Source organism: Sinocyclocheilus rhinocerous, unplaced genomic scaffold (assembly GCF_001515625.1).
Source record: "Sinocyclocheilus rhinocerous isolate Xijiao unplaced genomic scaffold, SAMN03320098_v1.1 scaffold1028, whole genome shotgun sequence".
Taxonomy (NCBI): Eukaryota; Metazoa; Chordata; class Actinopteri; order Cypriniformes; family Cyprinidae; genus Sinocyclocheilus; species Sinocyclocheilus rhinocerous.
The window spans coordinates 221,751-242,326 of NW_015662166.1; the positions used below are offsets into that span (position 1 = coordinate 221,751).

General features: G+C 34.8%; 3 protein-coding genes and 1 long non-coding RNA gene across 5 annotated transcripts in view; 3 read left to right on the forward strand and 1 right to left on the reverse strand.

Moving 5' to 3' along the window:
- Positions 1–10,574, forward strand: part of stard3 (StAR related lipid transfer domain containing 3) — an 11,628-nt gene extending 1,054 nt beyond the window's left edge. For both annotated transcript variants that reach the window (XM_016537692.1, XM_016537693.1), the window contains exons 2-15: positions 373–610; positions 1,989–2,066; positions 2,604–2,681; positions 2,852–2,905; positions 3,094–3,211; positions 4,089–4,190; positions 4,275–4,330; positions 4,480–4,572; positions 4,653–4,715; positions 4,808–4,903; positions 6,980–7,059; positions 7,205–7,309; positions 7,407–7,500; positions 9,065–10,574. In XM_016537692.1, the coding sequence (XP_016393178.1) occupies positions 398–610; positions 1,989–2,066; positions 2,604–2,681; positions 2,852–2,905; positions 3,094–3,211; positions 4,089–4,190; positions 4,275–4,330; positions 4,480–4,572; positions 4,653–4,715; positions 4,808–4,903; positions 6,980–7,059; positions 7,205–7,309; positions 7,407–7,500; positions 9,065–9,172 (1,338 nt within the window). In that variant the 5' untranslated portion in view covers positions 373–397 and the 3' untranslated portion in view covers positions 9,173–10,574. The remainder of the gene's footprint in view (positions 1–372; positions 611–1,988; positions 2,067–2,603; positions 2,682–2,851; positions 2,906–3,093; positions 3,212–4,088; positions 4,191–4,274; positions 4,331–4,479; positions 4,573–4,652; positions 4,716–4,807; positions 4,904–6,979; positions 7,060–7,204; positions 7,310–7,406; positions 7,501–9,064) is intronic.
- Positions 10,575–12,272: 1,698 nt separating this feature from the next.
- On the forward strand, positions 12,273–13,376 carry LOC107727713 (uncharacterized). The gene is made up of 3 exons (XR_001638387.1): positions 12,273–12,505; positions 12,733–12,842; positions 13,305–13,376. It is a non-coding gene; the product is annotated as an uncharacterized LOC107727713 (long non-coding RNA).
- A 169-nt stretch (positions 13,377–13,545) lies between these two features.
- On the forward strand, positions 13,546–15,926 carry LOC107727704 (melanoregulin-like). The gene is made up of 3 exons (XM_016537658.1): positions 13,546–13,675; positions 13,756–13,920; positions 15,716–15,926. The coding sequence occupies exons 1-3, from the start codon at positions 13,546–13,548 to the stop codon at positions 15,742–15,744; spliced, it is 324 nt and encodes a 107-aa protein (XP_016393144.1). The 3' UTR covers positions 15,745–15,926.
- A 2,447-nt stretch (positions 15,927–18,373) lies between these two features.
- LOC107727705 (chromodomain-helicase-DNA-binding protein 4-like) overlaps positions 18,374–20,576 on the reverse strand; it is a 29,056-nt gene continuing 26,853 nt past the window's right edge. Inside the window, exon 37 of the mRNA XM_016537659.1 lies at positions 18,374–18,623. Coding sequence (XP_016393145.1) covers positions 18,612–18,623 — 12 coding nt within the window. The 3' untranslated portion in view covers positions 18,374–18,611. The remainder of the gene's footprint in view (positions 18,624–20,576) is intronic.

The following is a 20,576-nucleotide window of genomic DNA, read 5'->3' on the forward strand; positions in this document are numbered from 1 at the left end:
TACTCTTATTCATTCAACATTCAACCTAGTTAATGCAAACATGGTGACACTGACTATATAAATCAACAATTTTAGTGCATCACAGAATGTGTACATTCACAACACATTTATATGATCATCAAACGCAGATTACATATTATATGTACATAAACAGTATACATATACAATCAGATACACTACATAGGGAATGCTTTTGTTAAGCCATGACTTTAGACCGGCTTTAAAAATGGTCAAAGGCTGCTTGATTAGATCTTGTTGGATTGCTCACTGTGCTTTCAGTCTGTGTATAATTGCAGTATCTGATTGCATAAGAGCCAGATAAAGCATGTTTGTTTGTTTGACTGTTTAATTGTCTTTCCGTCTCTGGTTTAGGGGATGTGCTCCAGCTGCATTAGTTATGCCGAGCGGCGTGGACTACAGCGAGTTGGGGGGAAGTCTTCCAGCCATTGCTTCTTTGAACGCCTCGTATTCCCTCTCCCTTCCCTCCCCGTACTACCCCCCGCTGCCCCCGGGAGAGAGGAAAGCCTTCTCAGACGTACGTCGAACGTTCTGCCTCTTCGTTACGTTTGACCTCCTCTTCATCACTCTGCTCTGGATCATTGAATTAAATGTGAGTTTTTATTTTGTGCTTCCAAACTGTCGTCTTGCCCAATGCTATTAATTTTTCTCTGTCGTTCAGTGTGTACTTCCTTTTTAACTTGGCCCATAGTCGTGTGGTGTGAATTTTACAGTTGATTGTACGTGCCCTTTTCACTTCCTCTGATGAAAATAGAGGCGTGTGAAATTTGTATATTAAATATATTTTTAACTTTTATCATTTTAGCATTTTTTATAATAAAATAATAAACAATAAAACAATCAAAAAGATAATACAGATATTTCAGATAAATCTGTAAATAAATATTTAACTGCACATACACATGTACTAGGGCTGTGCGATATTGAAGAAATATGCGATAACTCATTAAATAATGCGATATTCGATATGCAATACGATAATGCTTAAAGTGCCACATGCTCAGATGAAACAGTTTTACTCAACTGTTGCCGAGTCAGTTCTGTGAACTTCTATAACGATCTTGTGTCATATATATATGGTTATTTGTATGTATGTATGTATCAAGACTGATACATATTCTGATTCTAATATAACTAGCATACATGTTTCACTTTTTGTGAGAAGAAAGCACCCCTACAACAACTTCTGAAAGTGAACGGTAGTGTTTTACCCTAGCATTACATAAAAATGTCATTTTAACATTAGTGTAATCATTTTAACATGAGTTTAGGAACTGAATAATAAAAAGGAAAAATAAAACACTGCTTAGTATTTACTCTTTGAATTCAATATGCACTGATTCTTATTTAAGCTACAAAAGTTATTTAGGTAAAAGCAGTGAGTGATTTTCTCTCTATTTTCCATTTTGTTCATGGCCCCAAATATTGCAAGCCGTAGCGATATGCATATTGCGATATGTACATTTGCGATATTTCGATAATTTCGATATATTGCACAGCCCTAACATGTACTGTATTTACTTTATAAAACATATGGTTAAAAACATTTAATACCAAACTATTTATATAGTTTAATAAAATGAAAGACTATTTATATAGTTTTGTAGCCTATTTATGGAAAACAGTAATACAAATTTATGTACATAAATAAATTATATATTATACTACATCAAAAAGAAAATGTGAAAATTGAGATAAATGTGCAAATAAATATTTTATATAAGTACGCATACACATATTTTTACTTAAAAATATAAATGGTTAAAACATATTTATTATGCCGTTTTGTAGCCTATTTATGGAAAGAATTAATAATAATAATATTATGTACATAAACTTTTTTTTTTGTAATTTAATATGTATCTTTAGCGTGTGACGTATAAAACAGTACATTTATGTGCATTTTAAGGTTTTCAATGAAATATTATAGGAAAGGATGCATGATTTGCCTTTCTCTCTGTCTCTCTCAGATCAGTAAGAGTATATGGACCAGTCTTGAGAATGAGGTTGTTCACTACAACTTCAAGTCATCTTTCTTTGATATCTTTGTAAGTATCATAAAGCGAAAGCCTTGTTACTTGTTGATAATAAAATTTATCATTTTTATAACTGACTGCTCTACACTATTGGTTTGATATGATCTCTCTGATGAAGTCTTTGTCATGAACACGCAAACACACACTTGACTGTATAAAATATTAATCATTAAACCGTTCCAGTTTTGGGGTTTTATTTTCTGTTTGATAAAGCATTAGTCTGTTTATTTAAAGCTTCTAGAGCATGAGGTGTGAGAAATTGCGATTCACACGGTTTCTGTCTCGCTACTGTCACCCACTTTAGCATGTGACCTCAATAGATGTAGTCGTCCTCTACAGCATTTCTTGTACAAGCAAGTTTTGGGTGAATTTGGGGTATTAAAATGGCCTCATTATTTATTGAAGCTGCTGTCATACCTGCAAAAATAGTGATGTCATCCTAGAAACACGCTGAAACTCTCTTATATTTACTAAGAATCAGCACTGAACAGTCATTATTATTTTCTAAGCAATAATCTCTCTTTTTCTCCTTTGCTTGTTGCCGACCAGCTTTTAGCTGTGTTTAGGTTTCTGTGTTTGCAGCTTGGTTATGCTGCGTTTCGATTGAGACATTGGTGGGTTATTGCGGTAAGAAAGACCTCAGCCTATATAAATCTCAATATTTGCATTTTCTGTAAACATTATAGAAAATGATAATAATAATTACAATATTTTTCTTTTCATATTTGTGGTGAAATATGACTTTTAAAGGCTTGGATATGATCATTGTCTTTTTTTTTTTCTTTCTCCATTCTCAGATCACTACTCTGGTGACCAGCGCCTTCCTCATCGCCAAAGTAATCTGGTCAGATGTAAGCTAGTTCATGTTTTGTCTTCCTAACCAAACTATTTGAATATTTATCTTCATTTAAGGGAAGTCATAGTGTTTGTTCCTCAGAGAGACCACTAGCAGCTCTCTGAATTCCTCATCGGTTTTATTATATTGCTGTGATAATAGAAATAGGTGTAGGACGTTGTAGATCCCTCTTGTTTTTCTCAGTTGTTTAGTCAGAATGCTTTTGGTTACGTTCTTCCCATCACCTCGTTTGTGGTGGCTTGGTTGGAAACCTGGTTCCTGGATTTCAAAGTTCTCACACAGGAAGCAGAAGATGAGAGAGGTGAGAGAGCTTTTTACAATAAGAAAATTCAGGGCTGTATTGAACTGACACAAGTCATTAATAACAGCATTTGTTCATAGGGCATGTTTTATAGATGACAAATTAGTCATAAAGCCATCCTCCAAAGCTAAAATATTCCATTATTTGTCAATAACATACTTATAAGTCTCATAAAATGCATATAATCTCAATATGAATTATATGTCAATAACATACTTATAAGTCTAATATAATGCATTTTGTTAATGTTTATGGAATTTATAACTTGAAAATAGCAGAAGGTTTATGGCAGGTTATTTCTTTTCTGGTCTTTATTATTTTATTTTATTTTATTTTATTTTTCCCTGAAGGTGACCTATAATATTAGTCAAGTTTTTTTTCCAAGTAACTTTTTTTTTTTTTTTTTCTGTTTTTTCATGACCTTTTCTACTCTCTCTAAGGCTGTTAGAATTAAGCAGTTTGAAGTAGAAGTTTTTTGCATCTGTACCTTCAAAAAATGTGAATTAAGAAATTACGAATGGCTGACATTTTTTCTTGTGAGATTAGTAAAAACATCCTAGATGTATGATAAAATACTGAACTTATATGCGAATGCGGATCATATGTTAATACGTTTATGGTTGTGACATCATAGACGTAATCACTTCAGAGCAAGTCAGTTTGGCTTTTTAGTTTCAAAGCCCATTCAAAAGAGGAAAAGAAAAATCCCTTTTTGTCGTTTTAATAGTGTTGTGGTCATGTAAAGTCACATTACTTAAAGCTGTGGGAAGGGAAACATGCTCTGCTTTGTTCTAGAGTTGCACACTCAGACTGTCACTGATATTTGGGAAAGTCCTCCCACTACATTGATGATCTGTCGTTTTCTCATCTCCTGCAGCGTATCTGGCAGCAGTTAATGCCGCGTGTGAGCCGGCCCCTCTGATCTGTCCTAGACCCGTGTCTGACGGACAGTTTTACTCCCCGCCGGAGTCCCTGGCAGGTAATGCCATTCACTTTCTTTCTAATGCAACTCATTGTCTGTTTTTGCTTTATTTCCCGCCTAATGTTTGTGTTTGTCCTGTAGGTTCGGATGAAGACCTTGATGAAGAGGGTCTCGGCAGGATAGAACTAACAGAACAAGTAATCATATGCTTATTTTCTTCCTTTTCATTATGTTTGGATGGAAGAAATGTTTGAAAATGACAATTTCTGTATGTCCGAAAGTAATAAGAACCGTTTATTTCATAAAAAGCACAGCAGATCACTTTGTCCAATCACTTGCTTTTAAGGACAAGCAGTTTATACGACAGGGACGGGAGGCCATGGCTGTGGTGGAACAGATACTGACACAAGAGGAAAACTGGAAGTTTGAGAAAACTAATGTGTGTAGACCTCCATGCTTGCAGTCTTTATTTGTTTCTGGTTTTGTTAGTGGTTTAATATGATATGTTTTAATTCTTAGGAGCTGGGCGATGCAGTATATACTCTTGAAATCCCGTTCCATGGGAAAACGTTTATTTTAAAGGTATGTTCCCTCTGTATTATGAGGCTTTATGTGACTTTATGTTGGTTCATATATACAAAATCAGTCACTGACCTGTGTTTTGGGTGTTTTAGGCGCTCTTGCAGTGTACCGCAGAGCTGGTGTATCAGGAGGTCATTTTGCAGCCGGAGAAGATGGTGCAGTGGAACAGAACAGTGTCTGTTTGTCAGGTACACATACTCACAGCCTCCATTAATGACAGCTGAAACACATGTGGGTGTGAGGCATGTGTTAATAGTTAAGACACATGTGCACTTCAAAATGTACAAAAAAAATGTATAAAAAAAAATATATATATAGTACAGTACCGTTCAAAAGTCTCTTATAAAACGGATAGTACCGGTCCTTGATTCTGATTGGCTGAGCCACGTTCGAAGCTGTTGTAAATTACTCAACAAACATACACCTTTGTTTACATTTGTGTGATGCTCGGCAACCACAACTGATTCTGAGGAACTACATTGTTTGGTGGAATACTGTTTTTATTAATATCATTACACTTTATTTGCTGTTTTATTTTGTGAAACCTTACTACATATATGGAATAACCATTTTATAAAAGCAATAAGCCCCGTGAAGCCATGGTTTACAGTGAATTTATAACAGCTAAGGGGGTTTTAACAACGCCCCTTAGCTGTTATAAATTCATTGTAAACCATGGCTTCTTGGGGCTTATTGCTTTATTATGCTCACCAAGGCTGCATTTAGCAAAAATACAGTTATATTGTGAAATATTATAACTATTTAAAATAACTATTTTCTATGTGAATAGAGTTTCAAATTCAGTTTATTCCTGTGATGCAAAGTTGATTTTTCAGCATCATTACTTTAGTCCTAAGTAGGGGTGTAACGCATGTGTACCAAACAAATCATTCCCTTTTTTTCAGGAAATTCAGACAATACATGCCGTTTTGGCACTCTTTGATGTGGCGAGACGGATCGCTGTATAGAAGCCTCAGTTCTAACGGCAGCACGGAGCGCGAGGGAGCACGACCATCCCTTCATCTTTACTACTAGTTTTAACATGAAACAAACATGAATTAAAATCTCATGTAATCGCTCAATCAGTGTTTCAATTGCGGAAAGATGCATCATTAAAACAAAATGCACCGTAGCATTTCATTTACCTCAGGCAAGTCATCAGTGCCCACAGCTCGCTATTTGCTTGAGAAATGAAGTCTAGAGAAGAGCATTTTGCAAAATATTAGACTATATAATTCATTATATTTGACTTTACCTGTTAGTGATGTCTTAATAATTTAATGTATGCTTAAAAATATATTTTATGAAACAAGTTATGACAGCCACTGTGTAAATGATGATTTCAACTACAAATAGAAATTGTATAATTTAGAAGTTAATTTAAAAACTGCATTATGTGCAATTTACATGTTTGAATACAAATTTTTAATTTGAGTGTCGATTATTATAGTTAAAAATGAGGGATTTTTATACCGAAGAAATTTTTAATTGTATTTGAATTTATGCTGTACCGAAACCATACCGAACTGTGGCGTCAAAACCGAGGTGCATACCGAACTATCAAGTTTGTGTACCGTTACACCCCTAGTCCTAAGTGTCACATAATCCTTCTGAAATCATTATAATATGCTGATTTGCTGATCGATTTTGAAAAAAGTTGTGCTACTTAATATTTTTGTGGAAACTGTCATACATTTTTGTCAGGATTCTTAAAAGTTAAAAAGCATTTATTTAAAAAATATTGTTTTATAACAGTATAAATGTCTATTACTGTCACTTTTGATCAGTTTATTCCATCCTTCCTAAAAAAAAAAAAAAAAAACTTTCGAAACAAAATTTTTAACTCCAAATAGTTGTGTATATTTATATTTACTTCAATTTACCTTTTATGATGGATGCTTATGTTTTTCCGATCAAATAATCATTTGTTAGTCACTGGATGTTATTGCATAATGGAGAACTAAATGTATTTAAGTTAAATAAGTTAAATGGGTCTTCTTTTGACCTGGCACACAACAGGTGTGCTTTGACAGGGTGATATTTATGCAGATGACCCAAATTTGAATCCATTCCTATTGTTCCCATTAAAAAGGTCATAAATGAAACACTACGAAGCTGACAAATAAGATGGGTGTTTTTGTGGGATGGTTTTGAGCTTTTAATCATTGAAACAGCCATGAAGAAGCTGTTTCTAAGTGTCCTGCATACACTCTGTCATTACAGGTAATGTTCTCTCTGTGTTGTTTTTTTTTATCTGTCTACAGATTTTACAGCGAGTGGATGACAACACAATGGTGTCATATGATGTTTCTGCAGGAGCCGCTGGAGGTGTCGTGTCTCCCAGGTGAGAGAGTGCTTACGAATCGTTGCTTATAGTCTGTTTAACATGTAAAAACAGAGCTTTTTTTTTTTATCATTTTTGGCTGTACTAATTATTGAGAAGTCAAAGAGTTCCAACTGTGTCTGTTTTTTACGTTCTTGATCTTCAGGGACTTTGTCAACGTTCGTCGGGTGGAACGCAGGAGAGACTGCTACATCTCTGCAGGAATGGCCACCAATCACAGCAGTAAACCCCCTCACAGTCGCTACGTCAGGTCTGCTTGAATGCAAAGCGTTTTGCTTCGTCAGCCAATAAAAATGGAGAACTTAAAGCTGTAAACTGAACTCTCTCTCTCTCTCTCTCTCTCTCAGAGGGGAAAATGGTCCTGGTGGATTTGTTGTGTTGAAATCTAGCAGTAATCCTTCAGTTTGCACCTTCATCTGGGTCCTCAATACAGACCTTAAGGTAAGAGCTGCAGTTACTGCCATTTAAACACATTCAAATAATGAGAGTTTTTAATTAGGTGTTTTTAAATGCAAGTATTTTTGGAATATTTGGAGATTTGAAAAACCCTATAACATTAAGTTAACTTCATTATAAAGTCATCCTGCACCATTTGTGTTACAGACATCATGCAATTTGTTGAGATGTGTGCTATAACATTTTGAAGCGTTTAGATTTATGATTTTTGTCTGATGGATATTAAAATTGGCAACCATTAAAATTGTTGAACCATATCTAGAAATTTGGGACTTGGCTCTTTTGATTTGGACCAGTTAATAAAAAAAACAAAGGAATACACAGACTAAAAAAATAAATTAAAAAAATTATAATTGTGATTTTTTTTTTGTTGTTGCTCTGAATTGCAAGAGATGTAAACACAATTGCAAGTTTTTTTTTTTACTTGAAATTCTCTCAATTCTGACTTTTTCTTGCAATTGAGAGTTTTATCCCACATTACTGACCTCTTTTCTCAGAATTGTGAAATCTAAACTTGCAAGTTATAATGTCCAATTCTGGGGGAAAAAATCATATCACAATTCTAATATTTTTTTTACATTTGTGAATTTATATCATGCAATTCCAACTTTGTAACTCGTAACTGTAAATCAAAAAAAGTCAGAATTATGAGATGTGAACTCGCAATTGTGTGGGAAAATTTTTTAGAATTGTGAACTAGAAAGTCGGAATTACCTTTTTTTTGTTATTCAGTGGCGGAAACAAGCTTCCATAGAAAACGGAGAATGTGGCTGTGGCAAAAAAGTAGTACACAACTTCATTGTGGCAACTTCAACACCCATAATTGCACTAGACTCAATCAGACTATCTGTGAGTGGGAATTAGGCTTGCCGCGATAGACGGTGCTGACGGTGATACCGTTGTATAGCCTGCCCTATCTATAGCATGGTGTATTTTTATTGGTTTTGTTAATAAAAGTTCTATGTTTTATATATAGGCTAAAGTGAGTTTGACGTTGTATTTTGTTGTTGCATTCAAGCAATTGACGCCGAATTGCCGCTATTTGAAAGTGAAAGTAAAATGTGCACGCCGCTTTTACAAGCTATTTAAAATCGGAGGAAAAGAGGGCACGCCCCTGCCCCCATGGTGATACCGGTATTATCAGTGTTGTCACACGTCGATTAACCGGTGGGAAAATTTTCTCACCGTCACAAACTTAGTGGGAATACAAAAATGCAGAAATACGACCTGTAGTTTTCACAAAAGCCTTGGAGCCTTCAAAAGTTTGTCAGATGACGCGTTTTACGTTGTTAATAATAGAGGGTCTCTTGACGCAGTTAAAATTCACATTGTTCATGTACTTATACTACTGATATTATCTGGTTGAAAATCTGCAAATTTACCAAAACACCCTAGCAACTGACTACCTTTTCAACCATAGCAGTAATTTGTGCGCAGACTGCTCATTTTCAAAATATGTAATGAAATAATAATACATTTTTTTAATATGAATATATTTTGAATAATATATAAATATATATTTTTTTTTTTGTTACTTTTCTTCAAACAGGGTCGCCTCCCACGTTACCTCATCCACCAGTCACTGGCCGCCACCATGTTCGAGTTCATGTCTCATCTCAGGCAGCGTATAAACGAAGTCTACGTCTCCTACCGGTGATCTCTGGCTTCGACTCTTTATCCAGCCACAGTTTACATCGTGGTAACTTCAAATTACACTGTGCCATATTCAAGCCACAACTGCCATGAGGAGATACAGCATTGCGTTTGACTGGCGGGAGGTTGTTACGGCTGTCTGCGCCTAGGAAACTTCGGCTGAACGTTTATATAGATGTACTACTGCAGCACATGGACACGAGGTCATAACTCATACTGTCAAACCCCACAAGAGCTGGAAACATGAACAGGAAGTTATCAGAGAGCAGCTTGTGGTGTATAAGAGATCAGGGGAAATGGATTAGGCCTAAAACCACTGTTGTCCCTCTAGTGAACAGGACTGAAGGCTAGGATGGTTTCTTTATTCTGAGCCAAATACACTGTGCTTTCCCTTGCTGCTTTTACTTATGCCTTAATTGAACATGTACACACATTCATACTAATTATAATTATTGTTTTAGTTCTTATTATGGTTTGGCTCTTGTGGCCAAACATTGCTGTATTAGATTATTAAAAGTAAATGCATTCATCTGTAGCATAGATCAGCGTCCTGCCATGTGTATGATCATTTGTTTAATAATGTAAACGGTTAAGATTTTGAGTATACAGTTACATCTTAAATCAGCATAACCGGTTAACTAGGACCCAAGCTATTTGTATAAAACATGATGCAACAAAAAAGCAAACATTTGCGCTTGGTTTTATTCTGTAAGAACTGGTTCAAAGCAGCTCAAAATCTATCTGAAATGGGCCTTGTGTTAAAATGCGTGCATTCTTTTTCTCTTCTTTCTTTATTGCATGTCAGTTTGTTTTCTCACAGAGCATTACTGTCAAAGTTTTTTTGTTATGCACTCATGTTTACCACATTCATACAGGGCATAGCGATTTATAAACAGGAAACTAAGGCATAGTCACCGGTTGTTTGATTTATATTCTCTCTTAATAGAAATGTGAATGTGTCTTACATTAGTTGCCTTGAAGCAAGCAAAATACTTATTGGTTTTAACAGAGAGGAAACATTGGGCTTTCTTTTAAGGGAAGGCACATGTTGTAGTTAGTTTATCAGTGATAGCATGAATGATGTTGATCTTTTTAAACAGTCATGTTCTGTACTTTGTTTTGCAGCCTTCTTGGCTTGTACTTGTGTGCCTTTGTTACAGTTTCCCTCACTGAAATCACAAGTTGCTTTCATTAATTAGATGTATTTTGTATCTGAACACCTTTTTTGGCCTCTATGGACTGTAACCACATTTGTTTGTGCAGAGCATTTTGCAGTTCACTTCACTCATGATTCAGGTTCTGTGTAAATTATATTTTTATACTGATTTACAGTAATATGAAGCTATACAGAATTTTGGCATGTTACTCAAAAAAATCATGATTTTTTATTTTTTTTAAATGAAGAATCAACATTTAATAAAACTAACAGTTTATACTGGATGTGTTTCCTGTTTCAGATTTATAGTTAATTAAACAATGACCCCCAAAAGTGAATAAACACTTAAACAACACTTTTGAAAGTCTGAAATGGCATTAAAATATAATACATTAATATTTTGTATTTGTTTTGATGGCAAAAAAAACAAAGCCAAGCATTTTTAATAGAATCAGATACACCAGAAAATATATTTACATTGCAATAAGTGTCAGGGAAAAAAAAACAAAAAACATTCACATATATAAATTAATATATATTAATATAATTTCACTTTAACCCATGATATGAACTGAAATGACAACTAGAAAGAATTGTTTTTATTGTGAACATATATATCTGGTGTTATATCAAACCTAAAAATAAAAAATATTGTGAAATGTTTTGCTTGAACATTACCTTTAGTTGATATAAACTGGTTTGATATTTGATCTAATGCAATGACATTCAGACATTTAAAAGTGTAGCTTTGTGTCCAAATATTTTTTTTGTTATAGATATCTATAATAATGTAATAAACATATTTGCTCTTTTCCCCTTCTCTTTCTTTAAAAACATCCTGACATGATCACAAGGATTATTTGTATTATGTTTCTTAAGTGAAAAGCCTCTGGCAGAGTACGCTGTGCTCAGCCCGCCATGTGATGGGACACAGCCTATGAGACTCTCACATGAGTATCACACATCAAACACTTCTCTCGTTCCCTCTTTCTTTCTCATATAAATTCAGATGCTTGGAATTTTGCTGGTTCATATATTAATGTTCAGTTACATTATCAGTGATCTTTGTACACATTTGCAGGTTTGTCTTACTTTCAAACAAACTTTCAGCCACATTGATCAAACCAAAATGATGCAGTAGATGTGAGATTTGTTACTCCTTAAGGACTGTAAAATTTAATTACACATCTTATATATGCAAAGCAAAATGCATACGTGTTTAATTCTGGGTTTTTGTCACTACAAACTTCAGACAGAAATTCTTACTCTTTTATAATACTTGACAGCTGGCAAAAAAAATAGGTAAAGGAAAAAAAAAAGAGAAAATCTGTGCATTTAGTATTTTGTCTTGTATTTCAGAAGAGACATCAATCTGACAAAATGTTACACTACCTCTGGATTTCACTTGCTGAAAATATGAAAAAATAATATTAATATTAGACGAAAAACCTAAACGAAAAAAAATTACAAATGAAATAATTTTACATTATCGCACTGAAAATATTAACTGGAAATATTTAAAAACTAAAATAAAAAAAAAGAATAATAAATTAAACCAAAATATTATTAAACATAACTAATACAAAATGCATACAATTACTAAATGAAAACTGAAATATACAAATAAATGCTAAATCGAAATATTAATAATAACTGTAACAGTTTTTATAAATAATACTACTAAAATAACACTGACCTGCTGTTATATGCTTCTCAAATCTGGTATTTATTGGTTTGATTATTTTGCCAGGGAGCACATGAGGTTTTCCATGAAATGAGAGCAGGAGGTTTAGGATTATTGGTTTTCATAATAATATGAAGCAACAGTGTTATGTAATCACTCAGTCTTTTCACTTCAAACCTGCTTCATTTTCACTATAACCATTTAAAATTGCATGAAGTTCTGGATACGCAATGCGAAACCGACTGTTGAAAACATTCAGAGGTAAAAGCACATTTGTGTTTTGGGGCTGTAGGACGAGTGGCTTTATTTAGAGGTCTGTGATGGCCTCAGGTTACGCGGCTCAGACTCATGACTAAACTGTGATGTTATTCATTCTAGAGAGAGGCTGAAATGTTTTAGTCGCTCTCTGGGCCCCGAAAGATGCTTCACTTCTGAATACGAAAACCTGTGTTTAGACCTGAATTGATGGATTCAGCATTTCGCCAGAAGTTTCTGGGGTAAGTTACAACAAAGCAATACATTACACTATTTTCTTCTAAAAAAAATACCTGGAGAAACACATATGACTGTGACAGCCTGAACAAAGGCAAGAAGATTTTTTTTGTTTGTTTGTTTGTTTTATATTCATCTTCTTCAGAAATCTCACCTTTAGTCTCTTGGAGAGGCAGATGTGCTTTTTAACACTCGTCTTGTGAACTTGGACTTCTTTTTCTCCATCTTCTAGTTTTGTATTTTGAGGATGGGTGCCGCCTTCAAGAAGTTCTGTATACGATTCTGCTGTTGCTGCTGCTGTGAGGATGATAATGAGGAGGACGAAAAGAGACATTTACTTAGGTATTACTTAGGAGATGTGGGGTTGGTTTGTTTTTAAATCATGTCTGACTATTGATGGTTTGAGTTTCTGCTTTCTTTCATATTATTTTTACAGGACAATTTTAGCAAATTACGTTAGCTACTTTGGTTCAAACTAAGCTACAAGTATAAACTTACATACTACACGTTTCAACAGCTACTAACTCTTTAACTCTATTACAACATGTGGAAATAAATTCATAAATATGTAATTCATAACTCACAGTTCAACGTACTTCTGCTTTTCCTTTGGTCCAATATTTTCGCTGCCTGACAGAAAAAAAAAACATACCATTTTTTTTTTTAAAGAAACGGTTTGACTGCTAATTACAAAGTAATATCAAACACACTAATTCAGATTTTTACAGTTTTTCGTGGCAGTTTCGAGGCTCGACGTCCTCGTATGGTGACAGTATTTTTACATTTTGTTTGTGTTTGTGTCAGTCACGACACGTTGGAATATTTCGATCGCGAGGCGAAAAAAAGGCGGGACCAAGAGACCAACCTGTGGAACGAACCCGGTATGTATGTGTATAAACAGAAAAAAATATAGAAATAAACAAGAAAGGTTGCATAAAAAAAAAATCGGAATCCTCATATTTCTGTCATTTTTCCAATATTAAAATCTATCCCAGTTAAGTACAACTAAAGTAAGGTATTTGTAGGTATGAGCTCGTGAGTTTTGATGGTTCAGTTGAGTCCTGTCGTGTCTTCTGTCCTGCAGGGCTACCGGCGTTTGAGCATCGACATCGAGGCCATGAGAGACATGAGGAGAGAGGTGCGAGATAAATGGAAGATGATCCTGGAGAATCTGGGTGAGAGATGACGTGTCAGAGATGATGTTCCAGTGATTCAGGGACAGTCTGTCATTGAGATGCTGGGTTTCTTCTCTCAGGGTTCATGGCTGAAGCCGAGTCTCTGCTGACTGTGTCTGCCACCGCATCATATGACCGCATGAGAAACGCAGCGGTCGCCCGCAGCCTGCTACAAGACCCTCCACACAGAGACGTCCATATTCAGCAGCAAAGAGTCTCCACCCGAGAGATACCTCTTCATCCTGGTGAGCATCTCAAACGACAAGTATGAGCAATCAATAACAGTCTACAGCAGAAGTGAATATTACTACAAATGTGTATTTCTCCTTTCTATTCAAAGCGAGGTGGTTTGGGCATAAATGAAGATGTAAAAAACTAAAATGATAAACCTTGAAACATTTTTGTGACTTGAAATAAATGTCAACTGAAATTAAAATCTTATTTAAAAACTAAAAATTATTTCAGTTTGTTGCCAAGGCAACTTTTCTTATTTTTCAAGTTAACTTGAATTAAAGGGGTCATATGATGCTATTTTAAAGATCATTATTTTGTGTATTTGGTGTAACAGAATATGTTGACATGCTTTAATGTTCAAAAAACACATTATTTTTCAAATACTGTACATTATTGTAGGTCCTCTATGCCCCGCCTCTCTCAAACACCTCGTTTTCAACAAAGCCCCCTCCTTTGACAAGCGCAGTCTGCTCTGATTGGCCAGCTGACCCAGTGCATATTGTGATTGGCCGAACACTGCAAGCACGCGTCGGAAATGTAAGGCCCCTTACTATAATCGCGAGCATCAGCTTTCAAAGTTAATATCAAGACAGTTAATAATGTCCTTAGTTTTACCATCAGTTCAAGCCCGAAAGGGCAACAGAGTCGCGTGTCAGACACAGTGATGATGCAGTACACAAGCCGCGTTTAAGACAGACCCGGAGACCCCTCCCACTCCGAGAGAGACGACGACCGCACTCTTCAGGTGTGACATGCACAGAACATTTGCATTTGAATACCAGCCGTAATTAAACACAGATGCCATGCTCTAATGTCAAATTACACAGTATGATTAACACGCTAAATAATATCACAGGTAGATATGACGTCTGAAATTACCAAAGTCCATATTGAGCCTTATTTATTTATTAAACTTTTTTGTTTTCTTCAAATTGATTCATATATAGCCCTATAGATAGATAGATAGATAGATAGATAGCGATATAAAACCTTGTTGTTTTAGTGATTTATAAATACAGCCAGGGGGTAGCCAACATAATAATAATAATTATTATTATTATTATTATATAATTATATATTATTATATTATTATTATTATTGTTGTTGTTAATGTTTATTTATATAGTGCCTTTTTGCCAACTGCAGGACAGTCATATATCAAATACCAAAATATATTAATAAACATAGGAAAGATAAATGAAATATAAACCGTAATCCTGTTATTTGTCACATTTGTCTTATTACAGAAACATAGAGGTCAAGTCACCCAAAAAGATATGTGGGGGCGTGTTAGAACGAGGCGTTTTAGGTAGGCGTGGCTGACTCTTAACGTTTATAAAGAATATCTCTTTGAATTTGAGACTTTAGTCTTTGCAACTTTACAGATCTTCTTTATGCACCAAGAGCTTGTAACACTCCAAAGAGAAAGGAAAAATTTTAAATCGCATCATAAGACCCCTTTAATATAAATAAAACTAAAACTGAAATGCCAATAAAAACTATATAGACATTAAACAAAAACTAATAAAAATGACAAAACAATTAGTTTAACTAAAGTTAAACTCAATAAAAATGTAAACGGATTTAAAATGTGGAAAACTAGAATAATGTCTCAGTGATTCTAAAATAACACTGGTTATGTGCACACATTTGATATAATGATGAATTACTTGCATATTTTAAAATATTAATTAGGTCGTCGGTGAGATTTAATAAAAAAAATTATATATCTCATCTAAAAACATGCTTGAGATAGACAGACTTCTCCTACCTCACTTTGACCTCTAATATTTATGTTTGGCTCAGGACCGGCTGATCTATCTGGACGCTGCTGAGGATTTTGTGGCCAAGGCTCGTCGCTTCTACCCTCCTCAAGATGATGATGATGATGATGATGATGAAGAGGAAAACACCAGTCTAATAAATCTTCCTCTGCTGCTGTCCCGCATGAATCAGAACATCTCTGGAAGAGAGGATGAGGATGATGAGGGCGAGGCCACCGGTCCAGAAGAGTGACTCTGAGATTATTATTATTATTGTTGTTGTTAATGTTTATTTATATAGTGCCTTTTTGCCAACTCCAGGACAGTCATATATCAAATACCAAAATATATTAATAAACATAGGAAAGATAAATGAAATATAAACCGTAATCCTGTTATTTGTCACATTTGTCTTATTACAGAAACATAGAGGTCAAGTCACCCAAAAAGTGACATAAGCCCACAATGAGCCTAATAACAACAACAACAATAATAATAATAATAATAATATTATTATTATCTTCATTTTATGTTGATTTTACATTTATTTAAGGGTTTCATTTTACAGAAAAGATTTTTTTCTCACCAAGGCTACATTAATTTGCTCAAAAATACAGTAAAAACAGTAATATAATGATTTAAAATAACAGTATTCTGTTTAATATATTTAGAAATGTGGTTTATTCCTCTGATTACAAAGCTTAATTTTTCAGTCACATGATCTTTCAGAAATCGTTCTAATATGCTGATTTTGTGATCAAGAAATATTTCCGCTTACCATTTTTGAAAAAACAATTTTTTTATAGTTTTTTTTTTTTTTGGCTCAGGACCGGCTGATCTATCTGGACGCTGCTGAGGATTTTGTGGCCAAGGCTCGTCGCTTCTACCCTCCTAAAGATGATGATGATGATGATGATGATGAAGAGGAAAACACCAGTCTAATAAATCTTCCTCTGCTGCTGTCCCGCATGAATCAGAACATCTCTGGAAGAGAGGATGAGGATGATGAGGGCGAGGCCACCGGTCCAGAAGAGTGACTCTGAGATTGGATTGTGTTGATGTTTTCAGAATCAGTTTGAGGGGTTTTGGAGGTCCATGGATTTGGATTGATGTCAAGGTGGATAGGGATGGTGAAGATTAAATGGCACAGATTTAAAACATTTCTTAGGCAAATGCGTTTTTGAAGAAGAGGAGGCTATTTTCAGATTCATTGAAATAGCTGCAGATCTCACATTTTACGTTATCACATTTTATGAATTAGAAGATCAGTAGGAGATTCAGGATTACGGAGACATGTTGATATTGTAAGTGCAAGATGGTGAAGTGAATTTGAATAGAAATGAAACTTTCTTTTGAAATTTGTGTCAGTGAATGCAGATGCATCAAACTGCTGAAACTAGCAATTTAATAAAATCCTTTATCAGCTCTCATATGCAATTTGTAGTTTCTTCTTCAGAACAGATTTGGATAAATGTAGCATTACATCGCTTGCTCACCAATGGATCCTCTGCAGTGAATGGGTGTAGAGTTTTTTTTTTAGTCCCGCTCCCGCTATATATTCACTCTTTGTTCACCCGAATAATTTTCTTCCCGACCCGACCGTTCCCGCTAAATTTAGATTTCGTTTCCAGAATCTCACATTTAAATTTCCGCTACTGAAAGAAAGAGAGATAGGCTGACAAATAAAAGTGTATTCTGCACAAAATTGTATGTTATTTTATTCGTCTTGTCAAGAGTCTTGAATTTATTGACTTTGACTTGAATTTGTATGAATTATCTTAAGACACAAAATCAGTTTAGCCTAATATTTTATGCAACACAGTAGGAAAAAAAAGTGTCAGAGAAAATAAAAATGTTGTACAAAAATTGTATTTATTTTTATTCGTCTATATATTCGTCTAATAGTCAGGATACAATTCGTTTACCATTGACAACACAATAGGAAAAAGTGTCGCAGAGAGAAAAAATAAATAAAAATGTAGGTTGTACAAAAATAGCCTATTAGCTATTTTTTTAAGAAACAAATCCAACATTGTTATTTTAACTTTAAATGGTCACTTTCAGCTCAAATATGACTCCTCTATCCATAATTATGCTTCCTCCAATGAAGAAGTCATATTGTCTGAATCAGGAGAGAAACATGCACAGATCAAACACCGTTGTTTTTGAATCAGCTGTTTGGACTCTCATTCTGACGGCACCCATTCACTCCAGAGGATCCATTGGTGAGCAAGTAGTCTCGGCCTCAGACGTCACGCCCACGGACCGTTGGCTAAACGTCTGCTGCATATGGCACACAAAAGTGGAAACACTTCAGGAGTTTCGAAGCAGTCATCGGATTGGTTGAATTATACAGGATTTCCGGGAGACGTGCGCGTCACGTTCTTGAACGTTCCGCCTGGAAACAAAGATGCCGCGACGCCAAACCCCCTCACGAAAGAAGAAAGTCGTCGTGTTTACAATTCCACGCCCCGAAACGTGACGATGAACGAAACGAACTGTGATTGGTTGTTTGACATGTCTCATGGGCGGGCCTTGGCCAATGAAAGCTGCCATGGATTCCAGACCTTCAGCTGTCAGTCTGAAGGTCTGGCTACGCGAGACTAGTGAGCAAGTGATGGAATGCTACATTTCTCCGAATCTGTTCTGATGAAGAAACAAACTCATCTACAATAATACTACACAGTAACTACAACATGAATAAAAGGAACAGAAACCTTTTTTTATTTAACATTTTTATTGAGGTCCCAAAAACCATCATCAACAATATTATGTAAACAATATTAGGAAAATAATAAAAACAACAGCTCAAATATCCACAGCCCCCAGGTTTGAGCGGACAGTATGAGGGTGTGGATTCAAGTTAAGACGAGATATCATGTGCAATCAGGAATGTAGACATGGTGTGCGGCGCTCTGTGGACTGGCGTCTGCTGCAGGCTACTGCTGGACCTGGCAACGTGAACAGATATAACCAGTTAATAACAGAGCAAAGATATACGACAACTCGAAAGAAAAACTGCAACATGAGGCTTTCAATTCAATATTCAGTCTTTTGATGACTAAAACACAGAAAGTGCCTAAAACATTGACAATGTCATGGTCGGGTCCCGCGGGAATGCAGACCTCTAAATGGGTGCCGTCAGAATGAGTCCAAACAGCTGATAAAAACATCGCAATAATCCACAAGAAATCCACACCAGTCCAGTCCATCAGTAAACATCTTGTGAAGCGAAAAGCTGCGTGTTTTTAAGAAACAAATCCAACATTGTTATTTTAACTTTAAATGGTCACTTTCAGCTCAAATATGACTCCTCTATCCATAATTATGCTTCCTCCAATGAAGAAGTCATATTGTCTGAATCAGGAGAGAAACATGCACAGATCAAACACCGTTGTTTTTGAATCAGCTGTTTGGACTCTCATTCTGACGGCACCCATTCACTCCAGAGGATCCATTGGTGAGCAAGTAGTCTCGGCCTCAGACGTCACGCCCACGGACCGTTGGCTAAACGTCTGATGCATATGGCACACAAAAGTGGAAACACTTCAGGAGTTTCGAAGCAGTCATCGGATTGGTTGAATTATACAGGATTTCCGGGAGACGTGCGCGTCACGTTCTTGAACGTTCCGCCTGGAAACACCACAACTCGAAAGAAAAACTGCAACATGAGGCTTTCAATTCAATATTCAGTCTTTTGATGACTAAAACACAGAAAGTGCCTAAAACATTGACAATGTCAAAGTAATTTTTACTATTTTATTTCTGTACTTGTTACTTGTTGTATGGATGGATAGATGTGACATTGAGCTCAATTTAGACGTCACATAACCTTTTTAATCTGTCAATTGTTAAATGGGAAAAAAGACTATATCCTGTGGTTTCTCGGTCAATAAAATGCATGACTTCATGTTTTACTTCGAAAACACACCCTAATTCAGAGCATGTCAAATTAGTTTTTCCACGGTCAATTTAGAAATGGAACGATTTCTCTGAAAACATTACTGGTGACTCTTTTACAGACTTAATATGTAACAGATCTACAATTTACTGAAAAGGGAAATAATCTCCTTGTATAATTAACTTTTTTTAAATAAATTTTAGTGGTTTTTTTAATCAAATTGTTTTTTTTTTTTCATTACTGTTGTGGCTTTTTATTTTCACTTAGTCTTTCCTCATTTAGCTGCGTTTAAAAATCCCACTTGCATTCTTTAAAAATAAAATTCTATAAATATATAAATATCACATGTAAAAAATTATACATTAAATATTACTTACATTTTTTTATATATATTTATAAAACACCTTTTGAAAAACAAAACATTTCCTCATTTAGTTGGATTTAAAAATTCCACTTGTCGGGATGAATAATTGAAAATAAATAATATTTATATTTTCATATAATAAAATTATACAAATTTATACATATAATAAAATACACAATACATATACATACAATAAAATACAATGTTTTACTCTAATATTTTCTAAAAATGTTATAAAGCACTTTTGCTTATATTATGTGTGTACACAATTCAAAACTTATTAATTTTTTTAAATGGAATCTTTTTAGTTGCATTTAAAAATCCTAATTGCGGTCTGCTATCTTAAAAGAAATGTGAATATATACCAAAATATGTTAATTTTATATTAAAGGTAAAAACATTTTTACTTATATATGTAGTTTTTTTACCTTAATATATTTTTCTATATATACACAACTTAAAGATGATGGATGATCTATATGTACCCATTTCCATCCATCCAACTCTACACACACACACACACACACACACACACACACACACACACACACACACACAAAACTAAAAGACAAAATATAATTCTAATGCATAATTCAGCTTGCACACAGGCACAATTTTCAACATACAACTATAGACTAT

Bases quoted from the DNA above. Each gene is read 5' to 3' on its own strand.
- LOC107727704 (XM_016537658.1), top strand. From the start codon at position 13,546: ATGGTTCAGTTGAGTCCTGTCGTGTCTTCTGTCCTGCAGGGCTACCGG. The intron at 13,676-13,755 runs GTGAGAGATGAC...TTCTTCTCTCAG, and splicing joins GATGATCCTGGAGAATCTGG to GGTTCATGGCTGAAGCCGAG. The intron at 13,921-15,715 runs GTGAGCATCTCA...TGTTTGGCTCAG, and splicing joins AGAGATACCTCTTCATCCTG to GACCGGCTGATCTATCTGGA.